This window comes from Dreissena polymorpha, chromosome 10 (assembly GCF_020536995.1).
Source record: "Dreissena polymorpha isolate Duluth1 chromosome 10, UMN_Dpol_1.0, whole genome shotgun sequence".
NCBI lineage: Eukaryota > Metazoa > Mollusca > Bivalvia > Myida > Dreissenidae > Dreissena > Dreissena polymorpha.
The window spans coordinates 36,889,781-36,903,992 of NC_068364.1; the positions used below are offsets into that span (position 1 = coordinate 36,889,781).

At 33.5% G+C, this 14,212-nt stretch overlaps 3 protein-coding genes across 14 annotated transcripts in view; 2 read left to right on the forward strand and 1 right to left on the reverse strand.

Annotated features, from left to right (window-relative positions):
• The window catches only part of LOC127847745 (zinc finger protein 596-like), a 289,933-nt gene that overhangs the window by 152,447 nt on the left and 123,274 nt on the right, over positions 1 to 14,212 (forward strand). The gene's annotated exons all lie outside the window — the stretch shown is intronic.
• LOC127847754 (protein arginine N-methyltransferase 2-like) overlaps positions 1 to 14,212 on the forward strand; it is a 29,464-nt gene that overhangs the window by 3,569 nt on the left and 11,683 nt on the right. Inside the window, exons 4-7 of one of the 2 annotated variants that reach the window (XM_052379882.1) lie at positions 10 to 86; positions 590 to 779; positions 1,343 to 1,514; positions 2,269 to 3,309. In XM_052379882.1, coding sequence (XP_052235842.1) covers positions 10 to 86; positions 590 to 779; positions 1,343 to 1,514; positions 2,269 to 2,313 — 484 coding nt within the window. In that variant the 3' untranslated portion in view covers positions 2,314 to 3,309. Of the gene's footprint in view, positions 1 to 9; positions 87 to 589; positions 780 to 1,342; positions 1,515 to 2,268; positions 3,310 to 14,212 lie in introns of those variants that run through there. The other variant, XM_052379883.1, reaches the window with a different exon arrangement.
• Positions 9,623 to 14,212, reverse strand: part of LOC127847747 (uncharacterized) — an 87,558-nt gene continuing 82,968 nt past the window's right edge. For all 4 annotated transcript variants that reach the window (XM_052379868.1, XM_052379872.1, XM_052379873.1 and 1 more), the window contains 2 exons: positions 11,471 to 12,462; positions 9,623 to 11,076 (listed from right to left, as the gene is read on the reverse strand). In XM_052379868.1, coding sequence (XP_052235828.1) covers positions 10,709 to 11,076; positions 11,471 to 12,462 — 1,360 coding nt within the window. In that variant the 3' untranslated portion in view covers positions 9,623 to 10,708. The remainder of the gene's footprint in view (positions 11,077 to 11,470; positions 12,463 to 14,212) is intronic.

Genomic DNA, 14,212 nt, shown 5'->3' on the forward strand with positions numbered 1-14,212 from the left:
TTTTTCCAGAACACTTGCTAAAGAAGACCTGCTGAGCAAACCTTATCATGACTATGAACTTCCTTGTGGTGATTGCCTTGCGAAAGGTAACAAATGAAATAAAATGTTTGATAATTTTCAATTAAACATATCTAACTCTAGGTGGATATTTTGGATAATATTATATCTTATGTTTTCGTTTCATAGATGTATGTTTTTTTATTTTCATGAGTCCTCATTATTTTATTAACCACATTTCCCAATTGTAATAGATCATTTCACTGCCAAACTATTAAATAGCATTTGTTCAACAATTTATTGATGTACATGTATTAACTGGCTGGGAACACTGTGACTGTGTCAGCTTATATGGTGATATGCATACATAAAATAGGGTGTTATTTTCTGGATAGTTTGTACATCTATCAAATGTTTAATATAGATCTTCGATTACATGCTTAAACATAAAAATAAACAGTTGCAAATGTAAGACAAAAATACAATAAAAATAAAAAGTGTGTTATGCACATTCAACAAAATTGTGCACGGTCAAATATAAACTTGTAATCAAAACTAATTATAGATAGAACTTTGGTTTTATATTTTTCAGGCCAGTCTGTTTTACGACTCGATATGAAGACAGTAACCATAGAGAGCTTAGAGAATATAGTATGTCAATTTGAATTCGTCATTGACCAAGGGGATACCATGCACGGCTTCTGTACCTGGTTTGAAGTCGAGTTCTGTCCCTTGGGTGAAGACATGGATACTGTGATACTCAACACTGGACCAGACAATGAGTTAGACACTTGCAATTACTTTTAAATATTTTTTACCACATGCTTAAATTATCTTTAGTGTGCTTTTAATATGATTTTGAACCTCTCTTTTACTACTTGGACACTGTGTTACGCAACAATGGACTGGAGAATGAGTAAGAGACTTGCAAATAGTTTGCAATATATATTTTCTCACATGCTGTACCTTGTTTTCATTGTACAACCAATATGTTTTTTGAACTCCTCTGTAAGTACAGTACGGATAGTGCTCACATTTTCACATTTGAATGACCGTTAAATTAATTGCTTTAATGTATAGACCCATAAATTAAGAGTTATGGCCCTTTGTCTAATGATTCACTTTAGAATATATGATCCCACAATTTTGTGTTTTCAACTCTGATTTAAATTGGCGGATCTCTTTTAAACTTAAAGATTTGAAAGACCTAAATATGTATGCGTTTGCAACAAGTATCCAACTGTTTTAGTAGGCATTTGATTCAACTCACATTAAATGTGTAACCTTAATTGTTTGCAAAAAGCTCTCTCTTTAGATACTAGATGATTCTAAATAATTTCTCCAGACTGACCCATTGGAAGCAGAATTTGTTCCTGTTAGACAGCCCGGTACAAGTAAATGCTGGTGACGTAATATCCGGGACTCTTACGATATCTCGCAATCCTGAATACCGCAGACACCTAAGAGCTCTCTTTGATTTCAAGGTCATACCAGGATCGGAGGAGAAAAGTAAAAGTGTAAGGTTTTAATGTTTTTATGCCCCCTGATCGAATTATCTGGATTATATTGTTTTTGGCCTTTCTGTCTGTCTGTCATTGTATGCACGTGTCTGTCCCAATATAAGGTTGGTCATAACTTTTGCAATATTCAAGATAGCAACTTGATATTTGGCATGCATGCGTATCTCATGGAGCTTCACATTTTGAGTGGGGAAAGGTCAAGGTCATCCTTCAAGGTCAAAAGTAATTTTTTCTTAAATAGCTGCCGTGCGCCTTCAAAGCGCAGTTGGTGGCATTGTGTTTCACAAACACAGCTCATGTTTGTTTACTAAAATTGGTTTAGAGTCAGTTTTATATATTGTTATTGGCAACATAAGAAAATACATGACTGAGCATAGTGATATTATTCCTCGGTATGACAGAACTTCTATAAGAATCTTTCATCATGTAGAGAAACATTTATTGCTGTTTGTCATTGTTTTATGTTTTTAATAAAATGTTTTGAGCATATATTAAATTTTACACAAAGTCAAACAAAGTTTCAAATAATTTTAATTTAATGTACCTTTTTTGTGATAACTTTTTAGCTTGATTGCATTGATAGCCTTAGGCTTATCCAGCTACTTTCTTGTCAGTTTGATGTGACGATTTAGATCTTATTTTGAAATCAAGACTGTTGAGGTGGAATACTGCACAGCCATTACACCATCACTGCCTTAAATGTTTTAATTTGATTTGATTAAATTTGATTCACATTGCATTTGACCTACAGGTTGACCCAAGTTCAGTACAGAAGATGTTCTATGTGTGGAGATGATGTCTTTGTCTTTGAAGCATGGTTTAAAGACGCCGTTTCAATATTAATATATAATTTTCTTGCTGTGTGACTCTTTATATTGAGATACCTTAAAACCTTGTCAAATAACAAACTACATGTTGAATTATTTTATGACAAATGCATCAGGAAGTGAAAACAAGAAGTATCCATAATGTTAGTGCCTACATAATAGTACTTGTGTATATTAGCGGTTGTGATGTAAAATTCCTACAACATGGATTATACACTTATACTATTCGGTTTGTAATTCAACAACATTTAACGAACATTGACTCAGCAACAAGACAAACAACCAATAGCCATGTAGATGCTTTTGAAGGACTTCACCTCTTATTTGATGTTACAAACTGTGTAGTGTTCTAAATATTTATGACATGAAAGATATTTGTCAAGCGAGGACATTCAGCAATATATTTCTAAATGTTACTACATGTGCATGTGAATTGTGGCTCAGAAAGTATTCCAGTGGAACATGGTGTACAGTGAAAAGTCTCGTGTATATGGTATTGCAGTAATGTCAAGTTGGGCAACGAAAGAAATCCATCTCAAGGCGTGTGTCATCGGATTTTACTATTCACAAAAGCCATGCAGTAAGCTTAGTGACAACTTATTAGCTACTTATTTGAGACCGTAGATCTGTGTTTTATATGATAATCATCATCAATCCCTTGGACTGGTTTTGCTGTTTGGGAGAAATGAGGGACAACGATACAGAAATCCTCCATTTCCATTATTTTACATTATCCGTCCAGCTTTTCTTCTGACGGCCTTGGTGTCGAATTCCCTCTAGCGTGCCATGGAGAACAGTCTAGCATAGAGAGTCGTGCCTGGTGACATGTCCAAACTAAGCCAACTTTCGTTGTTTGACGGTCGCCAGTAGGGGCTTTTATGGGCTAGTCATGTTCCAGACGTACTTATTTGTCTTTTGCTCCGTATAGGAGATGCGGAGCATTTATGGTAAAATGCCTGTATCCTACGTTCATTTATGTATAAATATATATATATATATATATATATATATATATATATATATATATATATATATATATATATATATATATATATATATATATATATATATATATATATATATATTTAACAGCAAGGACGAACAACTCGCTTACACCAATTTTGTATTTGTTTCTTCTAGTATGTATTTACATGCTGTTAACCACCGTTATTAATATATGTTATGTGAATCAAAGTTGAAACTAATTCAATGGTTAAATAATTTGTGTACCTTTAAGAAACGTTTAACATAACACATGTTAAATGGTTGTCCTGACTGCATCTTACTTTCAATGATGAGTGGTTTAATTACATATGGTACTAAAGGGGCTTTTTAACAGTTTAAAGAGAATGATAAATACAACTTTATTTCAGTCTGAAAAGCACACATACCTCGCTCATAATACTTACATAATGACATTTACAAAGTACATACTAGGTAAAGGTAACTGTTCTAATTGTTGACATAATGCGTACATCTAACACCTGAAGAAAACAAAAATACAATATAGACAGTAATAAGATTGACAACCGAATTGAAGGAAACAAAAGGAAGTAATACTATAGCAACACTAGGAACAAAAATCTAAACGAGAATAATACTTACAAATTACAAGCATGACAAAATGAACAAGAACAATTTAGAGAAATTAAACTGAGAGGTTCATAAGTACGTTCGAGAGCTAAGTGGCTCGAAGAGGGTGTAAAGCCCTCAAAATATTGTTGCACTCTTGAATCTAAACATTTTACAGACAAGTCTATACCTTACATTGAATTACAGTTAAGAAATATAGTACGTGAATGCAAAAGGTGTAACTTTAAAACTCAAAAAGTATCATTAGTTCCAAGTCCTTCAATCACTTAATTCTGCTGCTGCATAGGACATACAATGGGCTTTTCAACCCATAGATTGCATTTATGTAACATGCACGTTAGTCTGAAGTCCTTCTAAATGCTTTGTTCGAACTTTATTTGCAGTGAAAAAGCCGTATTCGATTGGACAAATCTGCTTGTGTCTTTTTTAAGGTATGAAAAGTAATTAACTGCTCTGATAATAGCAAACTTCATTGACTGCTTTACGGAGACATTGCAGAGTTTCATGGAAGCTGCTACACACTTCTCTTTTTGGTAATAGAAATCTTATAGTTGGCAAACATGGTGTCCACTTCTTAAAATGTCGCCATTTCTAGCAGATCTAATGCTGCCTTAGTTTTATGACGAACTGCTGTGATTTCTGATTTTATTTTTTGTGCACTGAATGGTTGAAGGCTGTTTTTGACGTCCGCTGTCGGGATATTTATTTTACTCAAAAATCAGATTTAATTCATGTTCTTAAAACAAAATTACATGCATTATATAGTTTTCTATTATTTAAATACAACTCAATGATTCATAACGATACTTTAATTTGGCTGTCATGAATAGTATGCTGATTAAAAATAAAAGAATGCAAAGGTGACCTGAATTGTATAATCCATTAAATAATAACCGTCACTAACAGCTTAAGGTGATATGCGCTTATAAATGCACACCTTTTTTCGACAAAATGAAAAATTAACAAATGGCAAAATGCACAAAAATAATTCTATATTTTTTGTACCAATCCAGACCTTAACCCTACATGTATATTCTTGCCATGACCCTTATACAAGATACTAATTTTGTTTCTAATGTGAAAATATATTTGCTTTTCGGCGGTCAAAAAGCGAGCGAAAGAGCCCAAATAGAGTTTACCGATAGTTGGAATGTAATCGTGTTACAAATAATTCTTCATGTTGGTCAGAAACAGGCAGATTGTCCAGTATTTACTAGAACGTAGTTTGCCACAGGTGGACATGATGACTGTGCACAACTCTTCCTACTTTTTGTTCGCAACATTCGTACAACGTTTAAAGATTAGTTATCTTCAAGTGCTACAGATCAGTTCGTCAACGTGTCGTGATTGAGTGTACACGTAAATGCTACAGATCAGTTCGTCAACGTGTCGTGATTGAGTGTACACGTAAATGGTTTTTCTTATGCTAAAATTTTAAAAATAAAGACGACACTCTACGGATGTCTCTGAGCAAATCATTCCAGTACGTTCACGTATGATATGACATTTAATATACAAATGTGTATTTTTATAATAAGAAATATCCTTAGAGTTTGTTCTGTACTAACTGCACATCAGAAGCCATCCTCATGTATGGTAAACCAGCTTGCTCAGGAAACGTACGTTAACTGACAACGATACTATCTTATAATCCTTACAAAAACGAAGACATTTAAAATTGTGGATGCACTACATGGTATAATAAACAAACAGTTAAGACTCTTTTACACTGTTCAAAATATTATTTGATGTATGCTACCTATCGGATTAACAACGGAGATTTGAAGTATTTAATGAAGAATTTAAGGAAATAATGGTAATACTTCTGACACTAAGCGTGTAAATAATTGTACTCGTTTATACAATACCTCGGTTGAAGTGATGTTAAATTCCTTCAATATGGATTTGACTTAAACTTTTCCGTGAATAAAGCTTGCACGGAACTACAATTACATTACCAACATCAACAAGAAGCTATTGACGTCCATGTTCGTAAAGAAGTCAATGCTCTTTGTTAGGTGTCATCTTATTGTGTTATCTTATTGAATTATTTAATTACATATTTGATTTGTCTTAAGGGAAATGGAAACCAAATGATAAACATTGTGTGTTATCTTATTGTGTTATCCTTATTAAAATAATCAAATATGTATATAATTTAATGTAAGAAAGAGTAATCAAAATGTTCATAGCGGAATTAACCGTGAAATATACATTGAATTGGCGCTAGGATTGTTTGTCAATCATGATTCAGAAATTAGTGCAATATGGCGTACAACGTATCCTGGTATTGGGGTCACGTTTATAAGGAAAACAATATTAATCTCGTGGCTTAATATAGAGTTTTCCAGTCACAAATGCAACGGCATCAAATCGGTACCAACTGACTTGTTAGAAAACTTACTTGATTACTCAAACTATCTTGTGTATTATAAGTATGAATTTCTATATAATATTTATTAAAGTGCTTCCCCGTATTCGTATTTATTATTTAATTACCGGGGGCATTTTAATTATCAAAATCAGGGTGATAATTGAATAAATACACCTTTCGCAAATTACTATAATTTGCTCTAACTGCTTAAAATACAAGTCGTGTTGGTACACAAGAGCGTTTAAATTTTGCTTATATTTATTTACTAATTGCTTAGAGTTGTTAGTAATGTGAATACAAGTTGAAGCATTTCATTTATGTGGAGTGAAATATAGATTAAGTACATTATGTGAATAAAAGTCGAAGCAATTTGTTAACACATATAGGCCATGTGATAAATGTTGAAGCGAATTGTTAACCATTGTAAATTATGTGAATTGAAGCAAAATTTTAACTGCCGTAAGTAATTGATATAAAAGTTGCATTTAATGCATTCGCAGAATTCATTCGTTAAGCACATTTTATAACCTTCAATTTTTTTTAACACATCGCATGTTACACTTAATTTGGACAATGAACACTTTACTACATGTAACGTTATGGAGTTATAGAGGCTATATAAAGTGTTATCAGAGATTATAAAACATGTTTACAATTTTATAGTAGTAAGTTTGATAGATTTAATACAGACACTTATTGGAAAATTAACCAATATATTCAGTCTGCAAACCATTCATACACCATTGTACAAACATATATATCGTCAAAGCGTAAAATTTAAATGAGGAAACGATAATAAGCGTTCAATATCGTACATACACATGTTTACATAATGCGTACATTTAACACGTGAATTAAATTAAAATACGTGAAACACATTTGTAATATATGCAGCAGATTGTAACTTTCTGTATACACATGTTGTATCCTCCTTGCAAACATTTATAACACGTAAAATTATACTATTTGCAGACCAAAGGCATTAACAATTTTTAGCTCGACTATTCTATATGAAATATATATAGTGGAGATATCCTACTCACCCCGGCGTCGGCGTTTCCGTTACACGACGTTAGTAACAAATGTTTAAGTTTTTGTACTACCTCAATTATTTTCATTGTCCCTTGACATATTGCTTTCATATTTTGCATACTTGTTTACCAACATGAACCCAACCTATAAACAAGAGCAGACAACTCTATCAAGCATTTTGTTATAATTATGGCACCATTTCCACTTAGAATATGCAGCAAATGTTAAAGTTTGCGTACTACTTCATTTATTTTCATTGTCCCTTGACATATTGCTTTCATATTTTGCATACTTGTTTACCAACATCACCCCTACCTATTGACAAGAGCAGACAACTCTATCAAGCATTTTGTCATAATTATTGCTCCTTTTATACTGAGAATATGCATATTATTGATAAATCTATGTTAAAGTTTGCATACTACCCCAAATATTTCATATATCCTTTGACATATTGCTTTTATATGTTGCATACTTGTTTACCAACATGACCCCAACCTATAAACAAGAGCAGACCACTGTATCAAGCATTTTGACATAATTATGGTCCCTTTTACACTTATATAATTGAACATTTTGCTTAAATTGCCATAACTCCTTTATTTATGATCACATTTTATTTTTATTTTGACAAAACAACACTTACCTGAATACCACAATGGATTCCACCGAAACAATACCCCACGCCCCTATCCAGAATCCCTTCCCCCAACCCCCCCCCCAATGTTTTTTTTTAATGTCATGTAATAAATTACCACACCCAAATTATACCCCCCTCTCACCCCCACCCCACCCTACCCCCCATTTTTTTTTTAAACATCATCTTATAAATTACCACACCCCACATTATACCCCCTCTCACCCCCCTACCCCCCCAATTTTTTTTCCTATTTTTATTTTTGAAAGATCGTCTAATAAATGACCACAGCCCACATTATACCCCATCTCACCCCCACCACCCAAACAAATGTTTTTTTCCTTTTTTTATTTTTGAAAGATCGTATAATATATTATTGAATATGAACAATTTCCCCATGATGGCTAACGTTATACTGTCAAGCACTCGAATAGTCGAGCGCGATGTCCTCTGACAGCTCTTGTTGTTTACATGTTTGAATATATGCATAATATACTTATTACATATAGCCGATGTATACTGTAATTATGGTTTCAAATAAAGTATATAAATAAAAACAAGATTGTTGTACATTTACATGCACCTCATGAACGTTTCTGTAACTAATAGCATGCATTCGTATTAGTTCTTCTTGAATGCTCTGAGCTTTTATGAGTACATACGTACAGCTCAGAGGATCAATATAGCTGGGAGATGTATTATTGCAACTAGCATTCGTACATTCGTATGGGTTCATTATTTGAATCTGCTAAATATTACATAAGAAATCAAATGTGTATACAAATAACTATATATACATGATTATTTGCAATTCATCTGTTTAAACAAGTCGTTAGTTTGTTATTGCATGATATTAACATCACATACAAAATATACGTGATTAACGTACTACCTACTGCACTGCTGCGCAAATCCACATGACTACGTAGCCATAGCCATAAATGAGCACTTGCCCAACAGCTGTCACATGAACACCCCGTGTACCTGTAAGGTCAACATTATATGAGGACCTGTAAGGTCAATCTTAGATGAGAGCTATATAAATATATATATTAACCTTACAGGTCCACGATGTGTTCATGTGACAGCTGTTGGGCAAAAAAAGCTGCAGACTTTTGTTTGGACAGAGTTATCTTTCCTATGCATTGATACAAACAAAGTTCTCTCTTAGGGTAAAAGGCTTTAAAGAGACAGTTTAACAGTGCTTTTCTCACGAAGTTTTAAAATGAGAAATACGTTAGATTAAAATGACTTTCTCAAATGACTTTCTGGTCTGTAAAGCTTCACACTATATTAAAAAGTTTGTATCAAATTAGTTGTGCACAATTTGTATCTTGATCGATATTTCATTATGTTTTACCCCACGTTCAAAAGTTCTCTATGATTATGGTATATGTATGAATTCATATCATTAAATCATAGTATTCACTGAGAAACTGTTATAGCTCACCATGGACTAAACATGTTTGTCGTTATAAATATGAAATAATATGTTGCAAATGTTTTGCATTTTAATAGTACTATATATCGCCGATACAACCATGTATTCGTGTGATACATTTCTGTCCTCAACTCTGATTTTTGTGTGTAAGGGAATAATAATGAAACTCAAAATTCGAAATAATCGCAAGAAATCGAAAGATGTTTGGTTCATACGTTTATTTGTCACCCAATATAATAACAGTTTGAATATCATAGTATGAATGCACTCATAAAACAATCGTTATTCTTTAGAGTTATTATTACATTTATACTACTTGTTGTATTCGCATCCAGCACGGGTTTCGACTAAGTCATGACTTAAATTAGTTTTCCCAGTCGGAAAGTGTTAGGGCTTTTAGCACTAACACTTAAATGGTGATATGAACTCATATAAAATGACAATTTTATTTCCAAATTATTAATTCCTTTTACATGTTATCGTGTTGTTATTGTTGTCTGGTGTATAATGTAAGAACGTGGTATATCCTTCATTACGTTTATACTGTCGCAACATTTTCACAACGATTCTTATCTGGTAGTCTTAGCAATACACCGTATATGTAGATTTAAACATTGCGTTGGACTAGTTTGACAATAGTAATGTTATTAGGACAATAATAGCAACTTAATAAAAAATAAATGCTAAGTAGAGATATATACATGAGCAACATATGTTAACATATAATAATATACAGTTATTAATGGTCGATATATGCTCGATTTAAACAAAAAAATATTGTTTCAAACCAAGATAGTAAAACAACAAGAATCAAACAAAGTACGCAAATGAACCCGAGACTCAAGTTAAGTACGTAAATAAAAACATGAATCAACTAAAGTACTCAATTTAAAACAATAAGCAAATAACGTACTTTAATATAAAACAATAATAAAGTTCGTAAATAACAATAAGAACGCCAGCATGCAACGTTTACGTAAATGATTCCACTAAACAGTTTAAAATACAAACGTCTCGGCTCAGTTCATATTCGAATGTACCTCAAATATTTCTGTTTCGAACGTTGACTTATACAATTGTATATACATATTTGTATCTTTAATCCTTGCATTATATGTATTTAAACATCATTTGTAAACATTATTTGTGCAAGTCTTAAGGTTTTCATATGACCATTGGACATTTACATCACAGCAATACATGTTATAAACGAACTACTGAATTGAAAATCAACTAAACTATGGTAAGTATCATTAGATTATTGTGTATTTGGTTCTATTTTATGACTTATTTTGTCGCTGCCTGTGTCACGTTAAAAACCATGACGTTATCATTGCTTTCAAAACCCACGATAACTGAATCAGTGATGCAGCTGTAGGTGACTGAACATGGCTTTTTCACTTCGTCCTTCTCTGTAGCAAGTGCGGTCAGCTTCTTCTTCCCCTCGCTGTCAACCTGTATAATGTTGTTGGATCCATAGCCACAAATGAGCACTTGTCCACCAGATGTCACATTAACACACCATGGGACTTTAAGGTCAATGTCAGAAAAGGTGCAGATAACTGTTCCATCCATGGCCAGTGTTAGGAGTGTGTGTTTGTCCATGTTGGTGACGTAGATCTTGTCACCCATGAGGTTTACAGCACATTTGTACACTGCAGACAAAAAGCATTGTAAGACAATATTTATATGCAGTTTACGGTTATTTAAAATAATCGGTTAATAATCAAATGTTATAATTCTGGTCACTCGAAGTACATGAGGAAAGGCACCAACGAATATTGTGTATGGCTATAAGTTGAATAGCACGTTAAGAGCCATGGCAGACTGCTTATTTTTAGTGCACACAACTAGCATAGAGACTATTTATAGTTTAAATGACCTTATATTTCGAAGATTTATTGTATCGCTATTTCATGTGAGTACAACATTTGATATACAACTTAGTGATCAACTATAAATTCGTGATTCACGAGATCGATCAGTTATATTTGTTTCCTTATACATTTGCATTGTAATTACTATAATTAAAGAATATGTGTCCACTACCTGTATCAGATCCTGTAATGTCCTCGTATAGTTTCTGGACTAGTGTTCCAGTTAGAGTGTACTGATACAGAGCTCTTCCGGAAGTTACATACAGATCACCCTTATGGTGGGCAATACCAACACACCAATGTGGCAGCTGAAGCTCCCTTCCCTTCTCCAACCTGCCATTCCTGACAGTTATCATCTGTAGACAGTTTAGATCGCCATCACTGCTTTTCTCATTCGTTGTAACAACGACTTCATTTGGAGATATTAAACACATGTCATATGAATAGCTAGGCACTTCGCAAATGCTCAGACACTGATATTTCTTGTCTAACAGTTTCACCTTATTATGTTGAAAGTCCAGAATAAGTGTCTCGCCAGTAGGATGCTCACAGATTGCATATGTAGAGCATGGATTCACCTCAGTCGACATTTTAACGCTATACTCTGACTTTTTCTGCAACGAAATAACATTATTTTGTCGGCCAACACTCCCCAGACCAGCCAATTTGCATAAATACTTCTCAATTTCGTCACTGGGTGCGAATTCAATACCATATTCATGTGTCACTTTCGACTCTTTTAGAAGTAATTGAGAGTCCTTTATCTGCTGTTGACATTTTTCTAAAGCTATGAAAAGAAGTTTACTGCTCTTGTTGCAAACTTCATTTACCGCTTTACTGAGATACTGCATACTCTCTTGAATGCTGTCACACTTATCTCTTTCTTCCGTAATATTTATCGTAAAGCTAGAAATCAATGTGCCCACTTCTTGCATTGTTGCTCTCTCAAGCCGATCTAATTCTGTATTTATTTTCTGTCGCACTGTGTCGATCTCTTTCTTAATTTGCTGGTACTTCATCTCAAGCATCTGAAGAGTGCTTTTTCCACTGTCTTTCAGTTTATCTAACTCTTCTTGTATTTCCTGAATGTTTGTCGAGAGCTTATGGGCGTCTTCCGTTGAATAATTGTTGATCTCGTCAATAAGGCTGATTTTACTGCATGACCTGCAAGTTCATACATTTATATAATCAAGCAATAAATAATTGTGTATGAAGAGCGTAGTGAGTAATATAAATTACCAATGAACAGGTAATTACTTATTAAAAAAACTAAAGAATTATTATTCCAAAGATCTCAAGAAATCTTGTAGCATATACATGTAGAACTTTGTCCGCGATATTCAATTCTAGAAGATGATTTGTGCTTAATTTTACTATAGTCCATTATTAGGTTATCAAAATGTTAATAAACTAGATTTGTCACAATAATTGCTTCCCCTCGACACATGTTTGAACACGGACAAATCTGCCACTAAGTCAAAAATGACTTGCTTCAACACACAAAATGATATTTTTATATAGTTTATACAAATTACAAAAGACCTATAATGTGTTTCTGTTGCGATTTCTCCCTTAATCGTAATATACAAATTAAGGTTTGTAATATTGACCGAAATCCACCCAGAAGCCAGTCAGGAGAGGGTTGGCGGTTGCATTGTTGTTATTGATGTTGCTGTTGTAGTAATAATAAAACTAATACTAATTTTTATTATGATTTTACAGCTTAACAATTGACCAAATTATGTAGTTAAGTGCATTGTAATGGCAGTGTATACATACTTTTATATTCATGAAAACTTCATTTGAATTACGGATGGTTAATAACGCTCGATTGGTAAATGTCGGTTCAGTTAATACTTAAGTGTACTTCGGGTACCAACAACCACTAAAAAGTACCCCTGAGTATGGCCTTGTGCCATAACGCGTATTTTCCGTATCTGGGGTACATTGGCGGACAGATGGTCGTAACGGGGAGTATAAATCCACCTTTAACGGGTGGTGCAATAAGTAATTGTACAACAGTTTAAGTGATGATTCCGTATGGAAACCGAAAACTAAGTTTCAATGGTCGCCGTTTCCGATTTTATAATTTTCCATAGGCAATTTTTGTATGAAATACACAAAAAGCGTAGGTTTTTGACAGTGGCGGGCGGGAATGAGAATCACAAATATTAATGTCTACAGCCCTAACGAGAGGTGAGTACACACTTCAGGATGTATGTCCGTTCGACTTAACGGACGGACTAGTGGAATGCTTAATGTCTCCCACTATGTGGCATTATACAATTGGCACAATGAGCACATTCAAACAAAAATATTATTCATATGTTCATTTTTTGGGCTCAAATAATATGGACTAAGGTTAAGCCCATTCTTGCTTCGCTGGGCATATTTAATTTAAATATAGAAATTTAGTTGGGAGAAATTTATAAGACGTTGGTTGCATACATTCATGGAATTTATCTTCTAAACATTTAGTGTCCGGTGTAGATTTGTTAGATAAGTTGAATTTGTTCCGCCATATTAAACAGTATTGCAGTCATATCGCAGCGATCAACCCTCATATTTCCTGCGATTGCTGGCCACATACTTATGCTAGTAACTTTCAACTGCCTTAATTGAACCAGTGTTATGGCAAGAATTTCCACAGACATAATTGTATTGACATTCATCATTTAAGTTATTTGACCCGTTCAGTAATCAAACCCGCAATCCTCAGATTTGTAGTCTTGCTCTCTATCAACAACTTAAGGCAGTAATCGGTAAATGTAAATATTGATATCAACACTTAACCTTAAACATTGAAACATGTAGTACGTTATCATTCCTAACGCAGTGAGCCGACACTTAAATCAATATAAACCTCTTGACTAAAATTGGACGGTTTATGTAAACACATACGACAGAGAGTTTA